Consider the following 26,587-nt stretch of genomic DNA (forward strand, 5'->3'; position numbering starts at 1 on the left):
TTGATTCTATGTATGTTGAAACTGATGGTCAAAATTTTTCAATATTTGTTTGATATCTTTTATTACAGAAAATAACAGGAATAAAAACTAAAAATATCTTATTTCAGAAACCTGTTGTTTTGAACAATTTTAACAGCGGATTAAACTGGCATGGGAAAAAATCAGATAACACCAAAAACTGGTAGTTCCAGTAATAATTGCCATTCCTACTACCATCTGCAGGAAATTCAACTTTACTATAATTTTCTCATAATAATATTGGAAGTGTGTGTGTGTGTGTGTGTGCGTGTGTGTGTGTGTGTGTGTGCGCGCAATTACTTATTTCTGTTTGGTCACACAAAATACTTTTGGTAGTTACATCACAAGGAGTCAGATGTAAACAAAAACAGAATATCGAGGGGCAATGACAGTCATGTTCATATGTTAATGCCCTCTGAATAAAAATAATAAGTTATGCATTCCATAAAAATCAGTTAGACCAGGGCTTGCCATCAGTTAGACCACAGCTTGCCACAACAGTGTTTTCAATTACAGTTCTATTAGCTGCATAATAATATAATATTCTTTAAGATGCCGTTGCAGAGCCATGATCACATAGTATTCATAATACAGTTGTGGCATTTTTTCTCTCTTAGCTACCAACCAAAGAAAAGGACATTACATTCTTAACTGCAACTGTTTTCATAATGCAGGCTGCATGTTTTACTCCATTGTCTTTGACACATTGAAATTATTAATATCAAGTTCAGGTCTAGGGGGTTCCAAATTCCATGTAACAAAACCTTTTTAACACCAACTTCAGCTCAAATAATCATCACACACTTAAAATGTGAGAAGAGAAACACATAATTTAATCAGTTATTGAGAACTACCATGTGCCCAAAGACATAGGAAGAAACAAATCAGTGTACGACTCTTGAAATTTCAACATTTTGTAAACAATTTTTCTGTTGGTATAAAATAGCGAAAATAGGAGCAGGTAAAAATGAAAAAACCTGTCACATGAAGGAAGAGAGGAAAAAAAATGTTTTGACACTTTGATTAGGTGTGTGAATATCACACAGTCAACTTAAGTAAGTTGCGAATGCATTTCAAATTTACATCATGCTGTTAAAACATTCTACATAAAACTTTATTTTAATGTACATCTTGATACAATAACTATAAGAAATGATAAAGCAATTTAAGTAATAGTTATTAAAAAAATAGTCTATCTGATTATCACATATTTCTGTAAAGTGATTATATAAACAAACATAAATACTATACACAATAAATAAATCCTTCACAATATATACATGAATTTACAGCAGTACGAAAACAAGCAAATGATTTAACAGCTAACATTATCATTAAATGAAAACCTGTGGCTATCTCACAAAGGAACACTTGGTGTTGTTTGAGAAAATGATGTTCTTTTCATTCCTCCAACAAATTTAAACACTACGTGGAAAATGTAGAAGTTTGAAATTATGAAATTTTATAAGGCGTAACAAAACCATTCTGCTAGAGCTACCTGTCTTGAAACAGAAAAATAATTACAACAAACTCAGCATTAAAGGATGATTTACAGAAAATATGGCATGATATACCTTGCAATATAGTTCAAGGGAACATAAAACCTACTGCAAAATATATCATCTCCCTCAGCCTCATACACTGTTCTGCAGCATAAGCACCAGAGGACTATCTAATCTACTTGGGGAAAGCAGTACAACGCAGCAATATTCTTTCAAAATAAAGATACTAAAGAAAGTACTTCCAATGGAATGACTACAAATATTTTGATATAAATATATACATTTCCCTACAGTCATGAAATTAACACTTAAGAAATTAAATTTCAACATCCAGCTTCCAAGGAATCAGAGAAATCACAAACCTTATTTTTTCTTAACTTGAATGGTGTAATTTTGATTTATAAAATTTGCTTTAAGAAAATGGAATGAAATTATCAATATGTAATGAATACAAGAGACAGAGTGTCTTTTAGTATGTTATATATGAAAAATGTTTCAACATTTAGGCTGCAAACAACCATTCAGGCCATGAGTTATGAAGACACAGTGAATAAAAAAAAAACAATATAATTTTTTTGTACTATTTGTAGAGGAAATCTTTCTGCAAATTTCCCATCTCCTTCTCTCTATTGAAACAATGTAAGTACTAAACTTCTTCTAGACTTCTGTTAAACAAAAATAGTAGCAAACAAATGAGCAAGATAAAAAACAAACTAAACATTTGTAGTGAAATTGTGGATTTATATGTTATTTAGCATGGTTGAGGGTGAAACGATAGGGTGAAGGGGCTGTAAAGGAAGAGAAGTGCATACTGAAGAAAATTAAAATTCTGGACACGAAAAATACAATCATCAAATTTATAGTTCTTCATAAACTGACACAAAGAAACGGGATGACACTGAAGTGTGAAAACTAGGAACTGGAGGTATCATCTGTGGGCAATTATAAAACAAATATGTGAAACAATACAGGAAAAATGGTAGAATAAGAGAAAATTGGTCCTCGAGCAGACACTTGCTGACAGAATAAACACGAGACAACATAAACAAGAAAGAAGCTTATCAGTTAAATATCTTGCCATCATACCAACTTCGTTGGATCTGCACCATATCTCCTACAATTCCTCTTAACGCTATTTTCCTATTCCTTTCTGTATGTAGTGCACACCTCTCTTTTTAGTCTGACATGCATATTTCTAATGACATTGTGAATTAGTTTTGAATTACTACATTACTGTATTTCCTCCTTAGCAACACTTAAAGCTAAACTTCAAAAGGACGTTCTGTATAGTTGTTGCTTGTTGTTGAACATATCACAATATTTTCTTCCTTTGCTGGATTATAATTATTTTTTAGACATATCACTCAAAATTTTTAGCTTCTTTTGTCATTATTTTTAAAGCAAATGTAATGAAATGTTTGTTATTTTACCAATACCAAACAACACACTCATATGAAATTTGATTCAAAATATTGGATAATTCTGTTAATATTAATTATCAATTGAATTATTCTTTTATGTTTCATGTAGTGATTACAGCTTTTATATGATCTACAAGCACAATGTCGATGATTTAGATCAAATGGTTAACAGCATTTGAAGATACAAATTTTTCAAGAATAAATAATAATGGCATTTATCTTATTACAATTGAAATGTGTGGAGCTTTCGAACTGCAATCATCATCCCATTTTTATTGTTTTAAGCATAACAATTAACAATAACTATGAAATTAATTGTCAACATTCTTAAAGAACCCATCAGAAGAAGCAGAAAATATGTAGAATGTTTGTAATTGACATCTACAGTTATAAGTTCTTTACTATTTCAAAAACACTATATCACTTTTTTTTTTCAAATAAAAAAAGAAGAATGTCTTGTCTGACTCTCAAAACAACTACCTTACATCATATCTAGTACTGAAAGACAAAACAAAAGAGAGCAGTGCTTTAAGACTACTGAAGATTGTCAAGGAAATGATTAAAAACTGTGATACATGCTATATCCTTATTAAAATCGAGCTACAAGGCACTTCAATACGCCGCTTACCTCCACCAGTTCAAATGAGTCTATTACTTCACAGATACTTCATAATGATAAAAAAACAGGGGAGCATAGAGGATTAAGCCCTACAATAGTTTCATAAAACAAAGCAAATCAGAGTGAAGAGAAGCACTGTGTACATGAGTGACCAAAAACTTTTGAAATCTTTCATGTAGAAATTAGCATTATGAATAACTGTTTCTGATCTAATGTGTTGGTTGCTCATGCAAAATGGCCAGACTTTTAATGACTGAATGTACACATCACTTGTTGCATAATGATCATCTGATTTACTCCTTTTACCCTCTAAATTAAAATATAACAAGTTGGAAACAATGTCTGAAGTCTTGATAAAATGTTAGTAGTTTCTATTCACATAAACTGCATAAATAGGCACAACATTTTCACTGCAACAATAATTATCCTAAACAGGGATGTAAAGACTGCTTCTGAAAACCAGAAAATTGGAAAGCTTTTGCTTTTAAGTAACAGCCATCAAAACAAATGTCATGAGCACAGAGGATTTACAAATAGTGGAATGTCAGTTCAAAATAATTCAGAAATTTCCATACCTGTATCCATTTTGTTGTGAACATTCATATGAACAGTAAATATGCAAAAAATCAATGTAGTTGTGTGTGTTCTTGATTTACAGAGCGGCAGGAATTTTTAAGTTTAATTTATCTGTAAATCTATGTGCTATGCTTACATGCTTCTTCATAGATGGTACTGATTTGGTAAGCATTTATATGACATATAGTATTAATACATTCAGATTCCAGAAGATCTGAAAAACCACTATCAGGAGATCATAACTCTTGTTACTATAACACTACACTATTTTTCATTTCTTTGCATTGGTATTATCCATAAACAAAGTTTATTATTTTTAATGCCGATGTTTTACAAGTCAACAATATATATCACATCTCTTCATTTATGAATCAACTAGCACAAAATTGCTGTTACCTACAGAATCAACAACACAGCCTTGTGGCTGAAATAGACAGGTTTTCACAACCTACTGTTGCCATTTCTCCAACCACTTACATGACAATGATAAGTCAGAAGTGGTTGGCTCACAGGAACTTAGCTCTGACTACATTTGATGTATCATGGTCCAACAGTTACTGCTGCTGAAGTTGTCTTGGTATTAGGAGTGATGTTGAACACAGGACCGATCCGAAGGAAAAATCTTCGAAGAACAGATCGTAGCTCTGGCTTCAGGTCAAAGCACATAACCTCACAAAGCATTGGATAGTAGCTTGAAGTATGAGCTGCAAACTGCGAAAGAATACCAAGTGGTTATTTTAAACCATTTGTTACACATAATAAATACAGGTTGGTACAATATAAACTGTAAGGGTAAGTTAACACATAAGTTGACAGACTGTCGAGCGGAAAGACTTACCTTAGGGGGTAAAAAGGACGGGTATACACTCGCGCGCGCGCGCGCGCGCACACACACACACACACACACACACACACACACACACATATATTCATCCACACATATACAGACACAAGCAGACATATTTAAAGACAAAGAGTTTGGGCAGAGATGTCAGTCGAGGCGGAAGTGCAGAGGCAAAGATGTTGTTGAATGACAGGTGAGGTATGAGTGGCGGCAACTTGAAATTAGCGGAGATTGAGGCCTGGTGGACAATGGGAAGAGAGGATATATTGAAGAGCAAGTTCCCATCTCCATAGTTCGGATAGGTTGGTGGGAAGTATCCAGATAACCCGGACGGTGTAACACTGTGCCAAGATGTGCTGGCCGTGCACCAAGGCATGTTTAGCCACAGGGTGATCCTCATTACCAACAAACACTGTCTGCCTGTGTCCATTCATGCGAATGGACAGTTTGTTGCTGGTCATTCCCACATAGAATGCATCACAGTGTAGGCAGGTCAGTTGGTAAATCACGTGTGCGCTTTCACATGTGGCTCTGCCTTTGATCGTGTACACCTTCCGGGTTACGGGACTGGAGTAGGTGGTGGTGGGAGGGTGCATGGGACAGGTTTTACACCGGGGGCGGTTACAAGGATAGGAGCCAGAGGGTAGGGAAGGTGGTTTGGGGATTTCATAGGGATGAACTAACAGGTTACGAAGGTTAGGTGGACGGCGGAAAGACACTCTTGGTGGTGGGGAGGATTTCATGAAGGATGGATCTCATTTCAGGGCAGGATTTGAGGAAGTCGTATCCCTGCTGGAGAGCCACATTCAGAGTCTGGTCCAGTCCCAGAAAGTATCCTGTCACAAGTGGGGCACTTTTGTGGTTCTTCTGTGGGAGGTTCTGGGTTTGAGGGGATGAGGAAGTGGCTCTGGTTATTTGCTTCTGTACCAGGTCGGGAGGGTAGTTATGGGATGCGAAAGCTGTTGTCAGGTTGTTGGTGTAATGGTTCAGGGATTCCAGACTGGAGCAGATTTGTTTGCCACGAAGACCTAGGCTGTAGGGAAGGGACCGTTTGATGTGGAATGGGTGGCAGCTGTCATAATGGAGGTACTGTTGCTTGTTGGTGGGTTTGATGTGGACGGACGTGTGAAGCTGGCCATTGGACAGATGGAGGTCAACGTCAAGGAAAGTGGTGTGGGATTTGGAGTAGGACCAGGTGAATCTGATGGAACCAAAGGAGTTGAGGTTGGAGAGGAAATTCTGAAGTTCTTCTTCATTGTGAGTCCAGATCATGAAGATGTCATCAATAAATCTGTACCAAACTTTGAGTTGGCAGGCCTGGGTAACCAAGAAGGCTTCCTCTAGGCGACCCATAAATAGGTTGGCGTACGAGGGGGCCATCCTGGTACCCGTGGCTGTTCCCTTTAATTATTGATATGTCTGGCCTTCAAAAGTGAAGAAGTTGTGGGTCAGGATGAAGCTGGCTAAGGTAATGAGGAAAGAGGTTTTAGGTAGGGTGGCAGGTGATCGGCATGAAAGGAAATGCTCCATCGCAGCGAGGCCCTAGACGTGCGGAATATTTGTGTATAAGGAAGTGGCATCAATGGTTACAAGGATGGTTTCCGGGGGTAACAGATTGGGTAAGGATTCCATGCGTTCGAGAGAGTGGTTGGTGTCTTTGATGAAGGATGGGAGACTGCATGTAATGGGTTGAAGGTGTTGATCTACATAGGCAGAGATACGTTCTGTGGGGGCTTGGTAACCAGCTACAATGGGGCGGCCGGGACAATTGGGTTTGTGAATTTTAGAAAGAAGGTAGAAGGTAGGGGTGCGGGGTGTTGGTGGGGTCAGGAGGTTGATGGAGTCAGGTGAAAGGTTTTGCAGGGGGCCTAAGGTTCTGGGGATTCCTTGAAGCTCCGCCCGGACATCGGGAATGGGATTACCTTGGCAAACTTTGTATGTGGTGTTGTCTGAAAGCTGACACAGTCCCTCAGCCACGTACTCCCGACGATCAAGTACCACGGTCATGGAACCCTTGTCCGCCGGAAGAATGACGATGGATCGGTCAGCCTTCAGATCACGGATAGCCTGGGCTTCAGTAGTGGTGATGTTGGGAGTAGGATTAAGGATTTTTAAGAAGGATTGAGAGGCAAGGCTGGAAGTCAGAAATTCCTGGAAGGTTTGGAGAGGGTGATTTTGAGGAAGAGGAGGTGGGTCCCGCTGCGACGGAGGATGGAATTGTTCCAGGCAGGGTTCAATTTGGATAGTGTCCTGGGGAGTTGGATCATTAGGAGTAGGATTAGGATCATTTTTCTTCGTGGCAAAGTGATTTTTCCAGCAGAGAGTACGAGAGTAAGACAGTAAATCTTTGACGAGGGCTGTTTGGTTGAATCTGGGAGTGGGGCTGAAGGTGAGGCCTTTGGATAGGACAGAGGTTTCGGATTGGGAGAGAGGTTTGGAGGAAAGGTTAACTACTGAATTAGGGTGTTGTGGTTCCAGATTGTATTGATTGGAATTTTGAGGTTTTGGAGGGAGTGGAGCTGGAAGTGGGAGATTGAGTAGATGGGAGAGACTGGGTTTGTGTGCAATGAGAGGAGGTTGAGGTTTGCTGGAAAGGTTGTGAAGGGTGAGTGAGTTTCCTTTCTGGAGGTGGGAAACCAGGAGATTGGATAGTTTTTTGAGGTGAAGGGTGGAATGCTGTTCTAATTTGCGGTTGGCCTGTAGGAGGATGCTCTGAACAGCCAGTGTGGATGTGGGAGAGAAAAGATTAAGGACTTTTATTAAGGATAGGAGTTGACGGGTGTGTTCATTGGCTAAGTTGATGTGTAGGTGAAGGATTAGGTGGGTGAGGGTAATGGATTGTTCAGTTTGGAACTGGTATAGGGACTGATGGAAAGAAGGGTTGCAGCCAGAGATGGGAACTTTAAGTGTGAGGCCTTTGGGGGTAATGCCAAATGTCAGACAAGCCTGAGAAAATAAAATATGCGAGCGTAATCTGGCTAGGGTGAAGGCATGTTTGTGGAGCGAATGTAAATAAAACTTAATGGGGTCGTTGTGGGAGTGTTGTGAGGGTGACATGGTATTAGAAGGTGAAAAGTGTAACATGAGGCTGAAATGAAAATGAAAATAAAAATATATGGGGAGAGATAAAGGTGATCTGGAAAGTAACTGGAGATCTGGTGTGAAAAAAGCGAAAAGGTGTTGGTTACAGCTGGGCTATGTTGGACTTGGGTTGGTAGACAATGATGTGCACAAAGGTTAGGTGGTTGTGTTGCCGCCAAAACATGTTAAAGGACGGAGAAATTCGGGAAAATTTCGAAAAAACTGCGTGTAATGTATTAAAAGGAGTGGTTTTGTGGTGGCAGATTATGAAAATGAGGCTAACAATTGTCTGACGAAGAAATAATGACGTTAAAACCTATGGGAAGCGGATAAAAATTATCAGTGATGTGGGAAAAACGGAAATGGAAATAAAGTGAAAGTTATTAGAAATAGCCGAAATGGTTGTTTAAAAGGTGAAAGGAACTGTTTGTGAACTAGAAACGGTGGATTTTATAGCAGCGGTAGTGTTGAAAGCGACAAAAAACTTTTTTGGTTATGGTTTGGAAGTGGGTTACGTATATATAGCCGGGATAAAATTGTATAGCAGATTACGGTAAAAAGGAGAAGGTGAATACAAAGTGAAACTACTGGCAAAAACACAATGAAAAAATAAGACAACAGGAAAGATTTGGAAATGCAACAGTGACAATAACAAACATAATTGTTGGGTTCAAATTAATGATATTAATATAATAGAGGGAAACATTCCACGTGGGAAAAATATATCTAAAAACAAAGATGATGTGACTTACCAAACGAAAGCGCTGGCAGGTCGATAGACACACAAAATTCAAGCTTTCGCAACAAACTGTTGCCTCATCAGGAAAGAGGGAAGGAGAGGGAAAGACGAAAGGAAGTGGGTTTTAAGGGAGAGGGTAAGAAGTCATTCCAATCCCGGGAGCGGAAAGACTTACCTTAGGGGGAAAAAAGGACGGGTATACACTTGCGCGCGCGCGCCCACCCACACACACACACACACACACACACACACACACACACACACACACACACACACATATATATATATATCCATCCACACATATACAGACACAAGCAGACATATTTAAAGACAAAGAGTTTGGGCAGAGGTGTCAGTCGAGGCGGAAGTGCAGAGGGAAAGATGTTGTTGAATGACAGGTGAGGTATGAGTGGCGGCAACTTGAAATTAGCGGAGATTGAGGCCTGGTGGACAATGGGAAGAGAGGATATATTGAAGAGCAAGTTCCCATCTCCGGAGTTCGGATAGGTTGGTGTTGGTGGGAAGTATCCAGATAACCCGGACGGTGTAACACTGTGCCAAGATGTGCTGGCCATGCACCAAGGCATGTTTAGCCACAGGGTGATCCTCATTACCAACAAACACTGTCTGCCTGTGTCCATTCATGCGAATGGACAGTTTGTTGCTGGTCATTCCCACATAGAATGCATCACAGTGTAGGCAGGTCCATTCGCATGAATGGACACAGGCAGACAGTGTTTGTTGGTAATGAGGATCACCCTGTGGCTAAACATGCCTTGGTGCACGGCCAGCACATCTTGGCACAGTGTTACACCGTCCGGGTTATCTGGATACTTCCCACCAACACCAACCTATCCGAACTCCAGAGATGGGAACTTGCTCTTCAATATATCCTCTCTTCCCGTTATCCACCAGGCCTCAATCTCCGCTAATTTCAAGTTGCCGCCACTCATACCTCACCTGTCATTCAACAACATCTTTGCCTCTGCACGTCCGCCTCGACTGACATCTCTACCCAAACTCTTTGTCTTTAAATATGTCTGCTTGTGTCTGTATATGTGTGGATGGATATGTGTGTGTGCGCGAGTGTATACCCGTCCTTTTTTCCCCCTAAGGTAAGTCTTTCCACTCACGGGATTGGAATGACTCCTTACCCTCTCCCTTAAAACCCACATCCTTTCGTCTTTCCCTCTCCTTCCCTCTTTCCTGATGAGGCAACAGTTTGTTGCGAAAGCTTGAATTTTGTGTGTATGTTTACGTTTGTTTGTGTGTCTATCGACCGGCCAGCGCTTTAGTTTGGTAAGTCACATCATCTTTGTTTTTAGATATATTTTTCCCATGTGGAATGTTTCCCTCTATTATATATATAATCTTTTGAAATGAATTGTTTTTAGATGGAGAAAGCTAGCCAAGTGGTAAGACCACTGATGTTATTTTATTTTTTAAAACAAAATAACATTTGAAGACAAAAAATATGTATTTCCTTGAAATGACAAGCCAGATCTCAGAAAAAAGTAGGCCTCTTGAAAGAAGTGTAAAGGCGGGAAAGAACTGTGTACAACACTGTAGGTGACCACCAATAAAAAAATGGTTCTACGATGTTTGTTATTGCCGGTTATTACCACTGTGTTATATCTATCATTTTGCAGATTTTGTGTGATTTTTCTTTCGAGAAATATATGAGTAAATTGTGTACAAACTGCCAGTGACTGACACAATTTTCTTCTTCTTATCATCCACGTTTTCTAACATATAAACTACTTTTGGAGTGCCAAAATGTACTAGAACAAATAAAATGTCTCCAAAACGCCACACTGTACAATGTACTTGTGGTGAGACAGTCACAATTCCTGAAATCCATCACCCATGGCCTCTGGCCTGCTGAAGAGCACTACAGTCCCCAAATCCGCTGCAATATGCCACACACAAACAGACTTGGCCTGCGGGCAGATCAGTGAGACTAGATCCGATATGCAGTGCTTGCACATTAGTGGGAACTGAATGGCTTCAGATCAGCACGCCCCATTCATTACAGAAACCCACAGAAATGGCCTGCGGTTTTAGTGCTTTGTGGAAATCCACCTGTGTGGCAAGCTATTCACGAGCCACAGACAGCATGTTGATGAAATGAGACCACAATGATCAATCCATGAAACAGATTACTTGTACAAATACTCTGAGAATCAACAATAATGAGGATAGGAAATAACTCACCGTAAAGATGATTGCTAAGCTGCAGACAAGCATGTAGAAAAGACAATCACACTCTCACAACTAAATTTTCAACCGTAACTTTTGTCAGAAAATGAGAGCACACACACATTCACACCATCACTAAGACACAACTCGTGCACACATGACTGCCATCTCTGGCTGCTGCGCCTACAGTCTCTGAGAATCAGATCCAAACAAACCATTCCTCACGCCTCCCTGCCTCTCGTTGGTAGCTGCTAGGCTAGTGGCAAGAAGGGGACTGGTATGTAGGGGAGAAGAAATAAGAATGAGGGAGTAGCGAAGCAGTGCATGTATTCAGCTGCACCCAGCCAGCAATAATACATGATACCTCAGTAAACAAATCATTTCATCTATTGAGGCAAAAACAAGATCTTTCCAGAGTTTTTTTAAAATTTCCCATATTTCCCCGAGGGGTTTGAAATTCCCTAATTTCCAGAATGTGTGGCAACCCTGCTGTTGCTATTTGAGTTCACATTTTGTCATTTGGAGATAGTGAGAGGAGCTGTGGACACTAGAAAATGGAGTGCCAAATAGAGAAATCTCAAAATTTTAACATATTCTTCTCTTTGAGTTCAACAGATGGGTGACAGCAGCAGAGGCAGCCAGAAACATGCGGATAATGCCACAGGACAGAGCAGAACAAGGAAACAGTTTTCTTGTTTTAAGGAGTATTGTTTGATGTTAGTGACTCTCCATGTCCAGGAGGACATTTGGGGTTTGATGAAGATCGTTTAGATGCATTAATTCACAATGATCCATGTCAGTGTATGCGAGAACTGGAAAAGCTGGTGAACTGTGACCATTCCACCATTGTACGACATTCGCAAGCAATGGGGTAGGTTCAAAAGGCAGGAGTATGGGTACTGCTCACTCTAAGCCAAACTCACAAAAATCAGTGGGTGGCCATATGGGCATCTCTGCTTGTTCATCATCAATTGGCTCGTATACAACAACAACTATTCATATCCTGTACCAGTACTGGTGACGATAAATGGTGCTAATATAAGAAAAAAGAATGGAATGGCTTAGCCAAAACTGAGCGGCAACTCCCTGTACAAAGACCTGTGAGCATTCCCAAAAAATTGATGATATACATCTGGTGGAACAGTGAAGGTGTGGTGCACTATGAATTGCTCCCCTGAGGTGTAATCATCACTACTGACACTTACCGTCAACAACTGAGATGTCTTGCAGATACTATCCAAGAACAGTGACTATGAAGACTGCATGAAGTAATGCTGCTCCATGATTATGCCCGCCTCAATTTTGCTAGACTGACAAAAACTGCTATACAGGAGAGTGGTTGGGAATTCATTCTGCACCCACCTTATTCACCTGATCTCACACCCTCAGATTTTCACCTCGGTACTGAACAATTCAAGGAATTTCCTTTCTGGATGAAAAGGCACTCCAAATGTGGCTCACCGAGTTCTTTGCCTCAAAACCACATGATTTCTACAGTCATAGAATCGAAAAGTTACCCCAGCATTGCCAAACTTGTAAATAGTAAAGTAGAATATATCACTGATGACTAAAGTCCCTGTCATGTGCGTATGTTGTGTTTATTAAACTAGTGGAAAAATGCTACTAACTTATGCGCCAACCTAGTAAGTTCAAATTTTTTGTTACTATACTCAAAAAATTCTTCCTACGAATAGTTGAAAAAACAAGGACAAAATACACCACTGAAAGTAGATTCATTATTTGCTCTTAGAGAGGCACTGCGTATTTCACTACCAGGCATCAGTTTTGCCAGTTTATTGTTAGAGAGAACAGAAGTATCATTACATAACTGAAGAGTGACAGCTTTTCTCACTATGGTGGTATTTCAACCAAATTACTAACATTTTGTGTTGACTTGTTCCTGTGCCTTCACAGTTTAATTGTGAGCAGGACATTAGCATCTCATTACGAAAGCCATGTGAAGAATTTATTCCTATTTCCTATGGGGTGTTGTGATTATAGAGAATTTTGTGGCCTCACTCATACCTAGCTCCTAACTCATTATACTGTTGTGTCTGCAGATGGCTAATAGCCAATAACCACTGCAGAGATCTTAATAGAAACATATCAAAAAGTACGATTTGCACGCAAAAACTAAAAACAGAATGATCTGTTAAATTCCAGTCTGAGGTGCAATAAGAAGCCTACTTCCATACAATAGAACTGCTTATCACTCGAGTTTTCTGTATCCAGCCACATAAAGCAACAGAAAGTGGGCTATGTGAGGAAGATGATGATTTCAGGGCCTTAGTGGCTTGTAAACATAAAAGACTGACTGGCAATGACATCACAGACAAATATATTAAAAATAGCAGGGACAACACAGACAAACACATTAAAAAGTAGAGGTACAAATAGCTAAATGACCGCTAATAACAAACAGGAAAAGAGCCAGGCATTCTTAAGAACAAATAAAAGTTGGTTAACAGTTCTATACACTGTTGTTTAAATTACCAGGTTTGACATTAACATACCCAGTAATTTGGACAGGAGCCCAAGCAAAATATGAAATCTTTCTCACACTTGTCTTACTGTTTTTTAAAACAGTGGACTAATCATTATCAAGAATGTTGCTGCTTTCGGAGTGAGAACATAAAAAGCTATCAGTAAAATGTGACACACTGGCTCTCACCTGACAAGCACTGGTGGGGCCTCTGGCCGGATGAGGGGCCTGCATATCAGCTGATAGTGCCATTTTCCGTCATGCTAAACCCATTTCTTTCCACCTATGCGACCAGAGAGGTGTTCACCACAGTCAAACAGTTGGCTTAATGAGCTTTAGTTTGTTATTTCATACCTTCATCTGATCTTCTCCCATTCTACTCTCCCACAATGAGATAAAGCACCCAAAGGGACAACATAGGTTGGTACATTAATTGCACTGCAAGCATTCCTTACTGCTGTGTCTGGTTGCTTCTTTCCCTCAATTCTCACATGGCCCGGTAGCCAGCCTAATGATACTTCTTTCCATTGCCATTGTTGTATGTGAATGGCATCTTGTTTTTTGTACCACTTGGTCTACTGGGTATATTTGTTGCATGGTCTGTAGAGCAATTAGGGAATCATAGCAGACAAAAAAATTATATTCCAGTGATTGAACTGCATCTACTCCTGTGCTTTTAAGATGGTGTAGAGAGATGGTTCAAAGACTGTAAATTCATCTGTAGATTGAAACATAAAACACACTATTAGGGGAAACTACAATCAGAAGATAGTACAGCATTGCTTAGACCGAAGATAGTACAGCATTGCTTAGACCTTTCAACGTAAATAACTGTTAAATTTAGGTATCATCTAAAATTTTGCAAAAGGATTGTTTAAAAATAAAATTTGTTGTACAAGACTTCTTGTACTTCATCAAACTCAAAAACAACCTAGGCCTCTCTACTAATGGCAGACACATCCTGCTCCAACACTGTGTTAAGACATTCAGCTATGTTTCTCCTCCACACTAATGGGTTGATTAGAAAGCTGATGTACATGATTAAAGTTGATACATAAATTGAATTCTGTGGTTTTATCTCAGAATTCTAGTCATCTTAATGTTTGATGCAATTGTTGATCAGCAGCAGCAAGACTAGAAGATGAACAAAAGACTGAAAAATCACCTACAAAAATACATCACTGGACAAGTGTCATGACTCTGGACACAACACAGTAATAAAGTAATTGAATGAAATCGTACCACCACACGCTATCAAACACCTTTTCACTATCAGAAAACTATGCTACCAAGTGCTGCCCACACAAAAAGGCCTTTTGTATCACTGCCTGCAGGAGCATTAGATTGTTGAGTGTAGAATGGTACCTACAGAAACTGCACTGAAGACCTTGTTTCCTGGTTCTGGAGAGTATGGTAAGTGGTTCTTGATCATTCACGTTAAGTGCTACATTGTGATAACTATTTTGGTTGGTGTGATCCTTCCCGGGTTCCAGGAAGGAGTCATGATTACATCCCTCAAAGGATCAGAGTATTCCCCCTAAAAAACACACCACACACACACGAGGAGATAGTTCTTTGAGTCAATATTCAAATGTCACAACATGTCATGATATCTGGCTTGGTGCCTCTCTGAGGGACACCACCTTGTAGAGCACTGTCTGTGTGGATAGAGAAGGCAGCCACACAAAACATAAGAGAAGACCAGTTATCACGGTCTTACCAGCGATCTTATCTTACCGTGATTACACTGAGTAGATGCAGGCCTGCAAGAAGACAATGCATATTGGAAGATGAAAACTGATCCTACCAAGAGAATTGAGAGGAAGACCATGACACTTCTCAAAGAACCTGGCTTGCCAGACAAAATTGTTAAGAAGCTACAACAAGAAGAACCTAGTCTACTGATTGTGAGACTTTATGAACTTCTGAAGGGTCACAAAGATGAGGTACCTTTACGTCTCATTGTTAGCAACACTGGTGCTCTGACAATCACTCGCTAAATACCAGAAGGATCTGTTTAGTCCTTGTTGGAAAATGTCCACATCATATTTGCAGCTCTGTGGATTTTGTTGGTGCCTTAACAACTTTAGGCTTAGTGATTGTGACACCCTTGTGAACTTCAACATTGTCTCTTTTTTCAACAGAGAACCTTTACAAGAGTCTTTGGAACTTATTGGGCAGAAATTTGACACAGAAATGACCAACATTTTCAGGCATGTCTTGACATCAACATACTATTCTTTCAATGATGGTTGCTATGAGCAGATGGAAGGGAGAAGGAAGCCCCTGGAATCAGCTCAATGGCAACTGACCTATTTCTTCCGGTATGTTGGTGACACATATGGCCATATGTAAGAGACAAGCTGATTGATTCCCTCAGACATCTCAATTCCAGAACATTAATTTTATCATGGGAGTCAAAGTGGATGGAGTGCTCCCCTTTTTGAATGTTGTGGTAAAAAGAAGAGTAGATGGCACTTTGGGCCGCAGAGCTTACCATAAGATGAGACACACTGACCTACACCACCTGGCACAGAGAAATGGCATGCTCAGAACATCGGTACATAGGGGGCCCATACCCTCCAACAAGGAAAGACCCAACCTAGAACTTGAACATCTGAGTATGGTGTTCCAGAAAAACAGCTACAAAGAGTGGAAAATTTGGAGAGCTCTATGTCTCATACCACCTGTACAACCGGCGGAAACACAAGAGGAACCTCAGCGCACAAATGTGATATTGCATTTGTTCAGTTTTGTGGTGCAATATCCAGGAAGACTGAGTGAATTCTTCACAAACATCAGGTGAAAACTTTTCTTCTGCTCACAAACACAGGCACTGCTTAGTACTGTCAAGGATGACATCTGATTACAGAAATCTGGGATCTACTGGACCAGCCAGTGTGGCAATGGTTACATACACTGAACCGTGTGTATTGTCGAAGATCACTGCAGCGAACACCAACAGCACACCAAACTGCAGCAATCTAACAAGTCAGCAGTTGTGGAACATTGTTTATCAGAATTACATGGAATGGATTACGACCATACTAAGGTTCGGACCCAGACGTCTAACTTCTGCAACTGTGTAACTAAGGTATCTATCAAGATTTGAGTAAGGGGGCTGCTGATAAATTGTGATGGTGGCTACATCATTAGTAGGGCATGGGAACCTGCATTGAATCTCATGTAAATGAGAAAGGTTATATCCAACAACGAACTGACTTCAGGGGCAGGGAGAGCGACAGCAGAGGCACCATCAGGACATGCCGCTGGGCGTGAACCTCTAATGGAATGACTTGGCTGGAGGAGGAAGGGGGGGGGGGGGCTGGGAGGCACTCAGTTCATCAGTGTACCTGATGATGGCAACAGGGTCATTTGCTGAAATATTGTGCCCGTTGGACACGGACATCCAGCTGTTCACTCATGAGCTATTTTGCCACAAGTGTTTATGCCAATATTTATCCCCTGTAGTTGCATTGCAGCACTGACTTATACTTACAGGTTTTCTCAAAGTGGTTGCAATAGAAGCTGAGCAAACATGAGGTTGGAAAGCCTTATATTTTGAACTCTGCTTGGGGGTGGGGAGAAATTGTGTTTGTATACCTTGGCGTATAGGCATTCACGTGGCCAATGCACATGATTGTTGATCTGTTCTTCAGGATTATATATCATTTCAGAAATACGTAAATTTTTGACATTTTAAAGATACAAATTAACAAGTCACACTATATGAGCACAAGATAGGAAACAAAACAAAAGATACACACTTGTGAGAGACTAACAGTTTAAGAAATATCCTTGAACTAATTCTGATACTTGCCCACTGTTTGTGGCCAGGTTGGAGTCATGATTTAAAAGTTTATTGTTAGTTAGATACAACTGGAAGTACAGGAGGTTCTGCTTGAACATCATTTTCTCACTATGTATGCACATAATGATTTCAGATGGTTGCTTGAACAGACAAGTAGAGAAAGAGAATGTGGTATATGGGGACAAGCAGAACAGAAAAGGAAAACAGAAACCGTCCAATAAGGTAATAAACAAAGAAATTAAGAAATGTTCAATGAATCTTTAACATTCTTCCAGCAAAAGAAACCCTAGTGGCTACTTTCAAAAGCTTCATTATATTTAATAATTGCTTTCATTCATCATTATAATAATTGCTTTCATTCATCATTAATCACATAAACCAACATCCCTCATTTGAGGGCCAGATGTAGTCATCATTTAAACTTTTTCAGAGTCTGAGAACATAGATGACACAACTTTTTGGCTGTAAATTTTTACACTCATATAGCTTGCAAGAAAACTGTAATCACATGCCAATCCCATCAAAAGTCTTGTGGGCCCCTCATCAGATGCAATAAACTTAATATGTTCTTTGAGCAATGTCCTCACTCTTGTTTTCTCTGAGGCACAGCACGGTTTATTAATGTGGTAGTGAAGTGCTCATAAAGGCTGTACTGATGTGTAACAAAATGGAGCTATGATGACTATCACAGGAACCATTGAAACAATTCAGGTCAGTTTACTCAACTAATGTTGGTAGACACTACCCATCCCTACCCCTCAATACTTTCAAAAATCCATTGTAAGAAGAAGTCTAAAAGGTGTCGAGCTACAGACGAAATTTTGAGGTCACTTGAAGTGACATTCATTGGACAGGAATTGTACAACTACATGAAGCACAAAAGAGATCTGAAAGATGTGAGACTGTGGTATTGTGGAGAACACTAGGAAAGAATACTTGAAAGCTTCCAAGAATTCCAAACAGATGATGATTACTCAGTTCACTGCATCAAATCATGCAACACATTCTTCTAATGATATAGAGTGCTGAGTGTCATGTATAAAGTTCACTTGTGTATAATTCTGTTATTTAGCACATAATTAATACCCATTTCTACCTATGATGTGTCTGATGATGGTGATTAAGATGGGAATCATACAGTCTCAGAAACAATTATATGTGATACATACCCTTTCATCAGACATCTTGAAAATCCTTGTCAGAACAAGAAGCAAAAGACATGTCCACGCATCTCGATGTGCTTCCGATTGCAAACAAAGAAAATATTCAAATGCTTCATGACAAACAGAGATGAGACGCTGCTGAATTACGGGCCATGCCTCTTGCCGTGTCTCATCACTATACATCTTGAAAAGTATTCTCAGTACACATGCCAAACTCTGAGTTTCCTGCTTCAGCAAGTTTGGTTTAACACCACCTTTGAAACCTAAACAAAGAAAGATGCTCAAATAAATTTTTAAAAATTACACGTGTTCAGTAAATAAGGCAACACTATTTTTCCTCAGCCAATTTTGGTTGAAAAAATGTGTAACCTTCATGGGCTTCAGCTCCTATAGTTCCATGAAGTTCTGATAGGTGGTGCCTTCAAAACGGCTTCTGCAAAGCTGCCATAGAGTTTCTTTTGGCAAAAAACCAGAACATTACAGATATTTATAGGTGACTGCAGAATGTTTACAGAGATCTGACAGTGAACAAAAGCATGGTGAGTCACAGGGTGAGGTGTCCGTCATAATTGCAAAAAGATCACGCAAAACCTGTCCAATCTACTGCATTCTGGCCGGCTGCACACAGTGGTGATTCCTGCAATGTGGACACTCTCATTCAAGGTGATCGACAAATTGCAATCAAACATATCACTGCTCAACTGGACACAAGCCTGCACACCCAAGAGCAGCTCACAAAACTTCTCTAGACAATTCTTCCTCATCTACCCTACACCCCAAATCTCGCATCTTCCAATTCCCATCCATTCAGCCCAATGAAGGATGCTCTCCATGGGAAGCAGTACGTGGATGATGGAAGGGGTTACTTATGCCGCAAGATGTTGGCTGCGACGATAACCAGGAGAGTGGCACCATGTGGGCATACAGGCCCTCCCAGCAGAGTGGCATAAGGCCATTGCATTGAACAGAGATTATGCTGAAAAATAGAGTTTTATATCCAAAAGAATGGTGAATAATATGGTGTACTGGAATTCTGAATAAAACCGAACTGCTTCTTCTTCTTTTTTTAAAAAAAAGTGTTGCCATTACTTACTGAATGCACTTCATAGAAAGCAATACCAAACAATATTATTTTATCATAGTATATACGCGGACAAGGCAAAAAACTCCCAGATTTCCTGGTTAAAAATACACTTTTTCTCAGGTGAAAATACACTTTTTCCTTGGTGAAATTTAACTTTTTCCTGAGTGAAATTTTTTTTTGTGTGTGTTTTACATGACAACATACTTTCCCTCAATATCATTTCTTTGAATAGTTAAGGTTTTATTCACCGGGATAGAAGTCCCCGACACTCTGAAATGAAACCCACTCAAAAAACAACATGTTTTGTAAAGATCTGTGGTGCATGTTTTTGTATTACGAAAGTGTAAACGCTAATTCCACCAAATACAGCATGGCAGCTTCTGAAGCACTTTAACTGAGATTGTGACATGCTTTTGTCAGCCAATTACAGCTCATACCATGTGTTCTTGCCAGCCACTGACAACAGATGTTCAGAGCACAAGTCATGTGATTAGTTAGGCAATAGCAACATTACTGTTAAATAACGCGGACACACAAATAAGAAAAGTTAATGGTTTAAATTAATATACCTACTATATAGCTGCAACAAAAGCTAAGTTTTCACATATAATATTAGTAATCAAAAAGTTTTTGCACACTGTTAACAATTAAGAACTGAACATTTTCTGTATTGCCCATAATAGTGCTACTGTCTGTAATGCAAGACTCACAGCACAGTTTGAAGACCATCAAGGAGTTTGCTGGACTAGCATGCTCGGAGTCCCAGCATGAATCCTGTTAAACATCTTTGAATGGAACCAAATTCTGCTTTAAGGGTATCAGAACACAGCACAAAACCACCATAAGAGAAGCAAAAGCATGCCCCATACACCCACCAACTACCACTTCCTTCAGGGTGAGCACTGGTAAGTCTTGCACCATAAAAGACAGAAACATGTAAACTAAGCATATTGTTTACTAACTAACATATTCTGAATGGTTATTTTATAGAGGAATAACCACACCACTAAACTGGCTAAGCACATGAATGGACACAGAACTATCTGTTTTGGGGACACACAATACTCAGCTATTGAGCAAGCTCTATTGCACGACTGAAGACACTCGAATGCCTGCTACATGCACAAGATATTTGGTTCTACTCATTCAGTGTTACTTTCCTTGAGCTCTTGAGACGAGACCCTGCCCTCCCACATACCCTTCCATGCTGTCATTCTAATAGATTTACCTCCATTAATAATTTCGTGTCTTGATGGTAAGTATTGGTTAATCATTACTGTAAATTTTTGCAGTTCTCCAATTTGAATATTTCTTTTAATACAAAACAATTAACATATGAATTACAGCCAGAGAAGAAAGCACAACCAAACTCATGGTAGAAATGCACTTCAATATGTAATATTCCACTATATACTAAACTTTAACCAAAAGAACATTTGTATTGCACCTGCTTGCAGTTCATGGTCAATGTAATACTATGAGTGAAATAAATACTACATTTTTCCTCTACTGTTAATTTAACTCCAGTGTCAAGATAGTTATCGACAGTTCAAGAATCTGGATATTCTAGTAACTATTTTGAGACAGTGACTTACTGGGTTGACTGAAATGTCCTTCACTCAGTTGGAATAAACCACAAGAAAGTTGTATACGAGGTACTGGACAGGTGTGGCCTTTGAAAAACTAGCAAATATTGGCCAATCTGCAGTGCTGACAGGAAATGCTATCCTGAATGTATTGCTGACTGTGGGACACCTAATGGGGCCTCTCTACCAACCAATAGGAAAGCTGGGAATCATCATCTGGGGGACACAGAGCAGACCAGCAAGGAGCGTTCCAAAGACAGCGGATGCTCTTTCGGCTACCAGCTCTCCGACTAGCTAGCTGCGTTTCCTAGCTCCTCTCTTAAGAGTACCATGCACTCAGTCTGGCTGTGGCAGCCTCCTGATGTAACACACATCACCCGTATCCCTTAACATTAGGGCTTGGAGACAGGCTCTAGACATGACAGTTAATTTTCTTGTTTTGATTTTCATCTCAGAAAATCTCTTAACACATCCAGGTGCCCACATCCTGTCTCCATTCTAACTCCACAGCCACAGCACACAATCATGTTTTAGTATAATACTAGCCTTTTCCACACAGTTTCATTCACATATGCGTTCAACACATATATATTTAATGCCCCTCCTCCTCCCCCTCTCCGTATCCACCTCTTCCTCCCTCTGCCTGCCCATCTCATCCTCACACCACTTTCTCCTCCTCCCCACTCTCTGTCTCTTCATCTGCACCTCCCCCTCTCTTTGTTCATTTCCTCCTCCCCCTTGCTCCGTCCTTCCCAACACCCCCTTGTCCACCCAATCTGTCCCCAGCCGTGAACATCAGTACATGTAGCCCCTGCAAACAAAATTCAATAAAGCAGACTGATACTACTCGAATGCAACATGCCTGTCATGCAGGGCAGCATGCAAATTGGGCCCTGGAAAACCATTTCTTGCCCCTGACATATAGGCTGCTCTGCAAAGCAGGTTGATTTGGCAGGCCAATATTGTTCCTACACAACATGCTTGTTGTGCAGGGCAGCCTGTACGCCAGAAATTTGAAAATTATGTTTCTGCTCCTTTATCTCCACTCCTACTGGAGCTAGCAGGTTAAAAGCCTCACAGTGCTGATGCTCATGAGGCCTCCTTTTTCTGTGCCACATTTGGTTGACATTGATCCAAGAGTTTTGGAGGAGATCCCAGATATACACACACAGACTCTGTTTTATATACAGATAACAGATTTAGTCAGCTAGGATGATCAACAAGGGTTAAAATAGCTGCTATCACAAAATTTAGATCTACACAATAGCTAATATTCCAATTGAGGGATTTCTTGTCATATTTATACACCTTTTATCTTTGAAACTGCAGCTCTGGGTTTATGTTTTCAATAATTCGTACATGACGTCTTACTATTATCACTTGTCAGACCAAATGGGGATACATGGCCAACTTCATGGGATTAAGCCACCAATAATGTGTATTCAATAACATATTATATAAATATACATATCCATGCGATAAATACTAAATTGGATGTTAGGAGATTAGAACAAACCAGCTTTCCAGAGCAAATTGCGCTGTTCATGATTGGAGTTGAAAGCTTTTGCAAATCTATGAGACTGAAGTAGACAATCAGTAAGAAGCAGAAGATGTCTTGAACTCAGGTTGCGATACATCCCCTGTTCTTCACGCTGTTGTTCTGAAAGCCCAGCTTCTACATGGAGCATATCTGCCTGGAATATGATTCATCATTTCATTATTCTACATACCTCATAAAGTATTGCTATAAGCATTCTAATTTAGCATAATTGTAACACAATTATGTAACAAAATACTTAAGTTCTTACTACTTACCTGTGCTAGTGCCAAGTTTTCTTGGTCCTCCTTTCTTGATGTAGCAGGGAAAAATACAATATTATCGATTGTTTGAATCAATTCCAACTGTACAACACATTTAATCATTAGACTTTGGAACAGCCTCTGGTCTGAATTTGCCTATAAAAAAGAAAAAAAGAAAAGAAGAATGAGATAGCAACAATTATACAACTGTGCACCATAATACAACCTGAATTTTTACAGGCATACTACTGTAATTATAGCTACCTCAAGCATGATAAATGACAGGTGTGGGAGGAGTAGTAGAGTTCCATTAGGAAGGAATGGTAACAGGTTGTCAGCTGTGGTTTTATAGACAGAATCATATAAGGTTTTGGCTGCACTAATTTAGGGAAAGAATGGGGAACATAACCAAAGGTGATGCAATATGGATTTGAAAAGTGTCATTCTTCCAAATTGTGCACCCAATGTCCTACCACCCAGCCATTTCACTTCCTCACAATAAATCAGTTACTTACCTTTGAACGCAACAATGTAATTTCTTCTGCTGGGACACTACTGGAACTTTGTGAGCTCTGCACACTATACGAGCTGTTGGAACGTTGTAAGATGTGATTAGTATCATCAGTATTCCCCTAAAACACAAAAGCATTTTATCATAGTGAAATAAAAATCATGGTGTTTTGTGGCATCATAAAACATTACATGTTAACAACATATTAAACTTTATATTATTTCAAAATCAAAAGGTAGTTATATTATTATAAAAACATAAGTGAAAGAACAAAAAAAAAATGTAACTGCATAGCAGCTTTATTATTATATAATTATATATTGTACATTAATGGAAATACCTTGATGGGAACAACAAACAAAATGAGAAAAGGCAACCACTCACTTGTAGTTGATTGATGTCTGGTGCAAAGACATTACCAACCTTTGCACTATCTCTGTTTTTCTAGTTTAAGTAATGTACCCATGGCCACATCGACACTTACTACCAGCTGAGTGGAAGCTCAGGCTGTCAACTGCAGGTTGGAAGGGAAAGACTTATGTAAACTGGGAAGGGTATGACTGTAGGAGTGGTGGAGGAGATTATGAGAGGTGTGACATAGGCAAATGGAGTGTCAGTTTTTCATTTCTCTTAAGACTGCTGCTGAGAGCCACTAGTCTAGCCCTGTGCCATGTTCCTATTGCCTCCAAACCCCTTCCTTGTTTTGTACCTCTTGACCCCCTCCTAGATTACACATGTCTTCCCCCCCCCCCCCCCCCCAACCCCACCCCCTCCCCCACGCGCACACTAACACACTAAATGCGAAAGAAATTGGCACCTCCAGATCCACTGCTAGTAAGGTGTCTTTGATGTTTAATGTATGACCACATTTCAAATAGCTACAAATGAGTGAGTGCTTTTCTCAATTTTGTTTATTATTTATGCACAGAGTCTCCATGTCCAAAGCTGAGGATATTTTCGAGCGAGTGGCTTGGTTAGGAGTTGAACCATAAACACGAAACGTTAAAATTACCAGAGATATGAATACACAAATGAAAGGAAATAAAATTGTCTTGGGTGTCACAACACTAGGCATACTGATTATAAATAAGAAAGTGTCTTTTTTGGAGGTGGGGGGGGGTGGGGAGGTGGTGGGTGGGGGGTGGGGAGGTCACAAAGCAGCAACATTAATATAAAAAAATGTCTCACATCTGCACTGTAAAAAAACCTTGAAGATCTCCAACTCAATAAAGATATTGATGATTTCTGCTAAAAATCATTCACTTTTATAGGGTAATGTGATATAGTTGTTAATGAGGGCATCAGATAAAATTAGTACTACAGTGCCCTTCAAGTACACAGTGCTGAATCTCGAGTTTGAGTATTAAAGACCATCACACCATTATGTCATAAACCACTAGGGTTTCACATACTGGTTTTAACGAATTTTATTGACGATTCAACAGTGGACTACACAATGTGTGCTGTAAGATCTGGAAATCTGGAAAGGATGAGTATTAAGATCTCATGTAGTGTAACAATTTTATGTTTCGGGAAGCAAGTGTTTAGTTTTTTGTACACATCTACATCAGAAAATGTGAAAATACATCCAGAATCTTGTGTCACTGTCATTAGTATGGCTCCAGAGTCTGAACCCACTTGATTTAAACTGTGAAGCACTTCCAATAACTTTGAAGGTACATAAAATACTGAGCCCAGACTGGAAGAATAAATCAGATCGCCCCATCATTTCTGTACAAGCAAATGAAAAACAAGTGAAATGTGTGTTTGGATTTCTCAGACAATTCTGGCTCAGGCCATTTTTCATTAAAGGCTCCCTGGCTATCTCAGGACATCCCCCCCCCCCCCCCCCCCCCATCAAACTCGTGCTACTACCCTCTTGCTAGAGTCACACTGTGGAGCAGTTATTGTGTTTGCAGCAAGAGATTTTCTTTATCTGTTGTGGACAGTTACCTGACAGTAACCTGCACTATCACATGCTTGCAGGCTGTATGTACTGAGCACATAAAAAGTTAAAAACAGTGTAGCTGATGACACATTATAAGTGACTAGATTGACCCACACAATATAATTTATAGGCACAGAAGCCCCACAGACAATAGCAGAAGAGATCAACAGAAACCAAGGAGGTTATGAAGCCTAAAGCTAGCCAACAAATGTACTAAAATTCCTACTTACTATGACCATCAAATGTTAACACCTCACCCGAGGTGGAACAGTGAGAGCCACAGTGTGACAGCTTTGCCAGTTGGCATCACACAACTATTGCACTGGGACAAACTCTCAGTAAGACCAACATATATGAGCTCAACTTTGATTGTGAAATGATAACTGTAAACTGAATGCAAGAGAGAGGATAAATATACACTGAGGCGACAGAAGTCATGGGACAGCAATATGGACATATACAGATGGTGGTAGTATCGCATACACTAAGTATAAAAGGGCAGCGCATTGGTGGAGCTGTCATTTGTACTCAGGTGGATCATGTGAAAAGGTTTCTGATGTGATTACTGTATTTACTTGAATCTAAGCCGCACTCAAATCTAAGCCGCACCCAAAAAATGAGACTCGAAATCGAGGAAAAAAATTTTTCCCGAATCTAAGCCGCACCTAAAATTTGAGACTCGAAATTCAAGGGGAGATAAAAGTTTTAGGCCGCACCCCCAAATCAAAACAAAGTTGGTCCATTGTAATATGAGACACAATTTAGGTTGAATGAATGGTGATACAGGTACAGTTGTTTGGTTCGAGTTGTAAGCTTAGAAGTTAAGCTTTACCAGGTGGCCATTGCTATGCATCAAGCGCTCCGTCCGTATTTATACGGGTACCCTTCCTTTTTCACGTGCTTCGTCTAGTTTGAATTCATTCCTTATTTTTCTTTGATCTGATAAGTGCCGTTCTCTTTGTTATAGGTGTTTACGTCACTCTAAACTGAAAATGCATTACTGTACTGTGTCATGCATTGTTTGTCGCATTCTGATAATGAGTGTTTACGGCCTGTCACCGCTCACGGAATGGCTTGCCTTTGTGCGCGCTACCGCCGCTTTTTTTTAAAAAAAGAAGATGGAGGAATCATCTCATTAGCAAAACAATGGCAAGAGAGTGCTATTTGTTGTTACTTACACTGCTTCTTTCTTTGATAATGATC

The 26,587-nt window shown here is 39.7% G+C and overlaps 1 protein-coding gene across 1 annotated transcript in view; it reads right to left on the reverse strand.

Moving 5' to 3' along the window:
* Nucleotides 1-1,089: 1,089 nt before the first annotated feature.
* LOC124790164 (brefeldin A-inhibited guanine nucleotide-exchange protein 1) overlaps nucleotides 1,090-26,587 on the reverse strand; it is a 281,977-nt gene continuing 256,479 nt past the window's right edge. The window contains exons 26-30 of the mRNA XM_047257760.1: nucleotides 23,441-23,557; nucleotides 22,941-23,081; nucleotides 22,642-22,819; nucleotides 18,462-18,718; nucleotides 1,090-4,847 (exon numbers count right to left, since the gene is read on the reverse strand). Coding sequence (XP_047113716.1) covers nucleotides 4,677-4,847; nucleotides 18,462-18,718; nucleotides 22,642-22,819; nucleotides 22,941-23,081; nucleotides 23,441-23,557 — 864 coding nt within the window. The 3' untranslated portion in view covers nucleotides 1,090-4,676. The remainder of the gene's footprint in view (nucleotides 4,848-18,461; nucleotides 18,719-22,641; nucleotides 22,820-22,940; nucleotides 23,082-23,440; nucleotides 23,558-26,587) is intronic.

Source organism: Schistocerca piceifrons, chromosome 3 (assembly GCF_021461385.2).
Source record: "Schistocerca piceifrons isolate TAMUIC-IGC-003096 chromosome 3, iqSchPice1.1, whole genome shotgun sequence".
NCBI classification, from domain to species: domain Eukaryota; kingdom Metazoa; phylum Arthropoda; class Insecta; order Orthoptera; family Acrididae; genus Schistocerca; species Schistocerca piceifrons.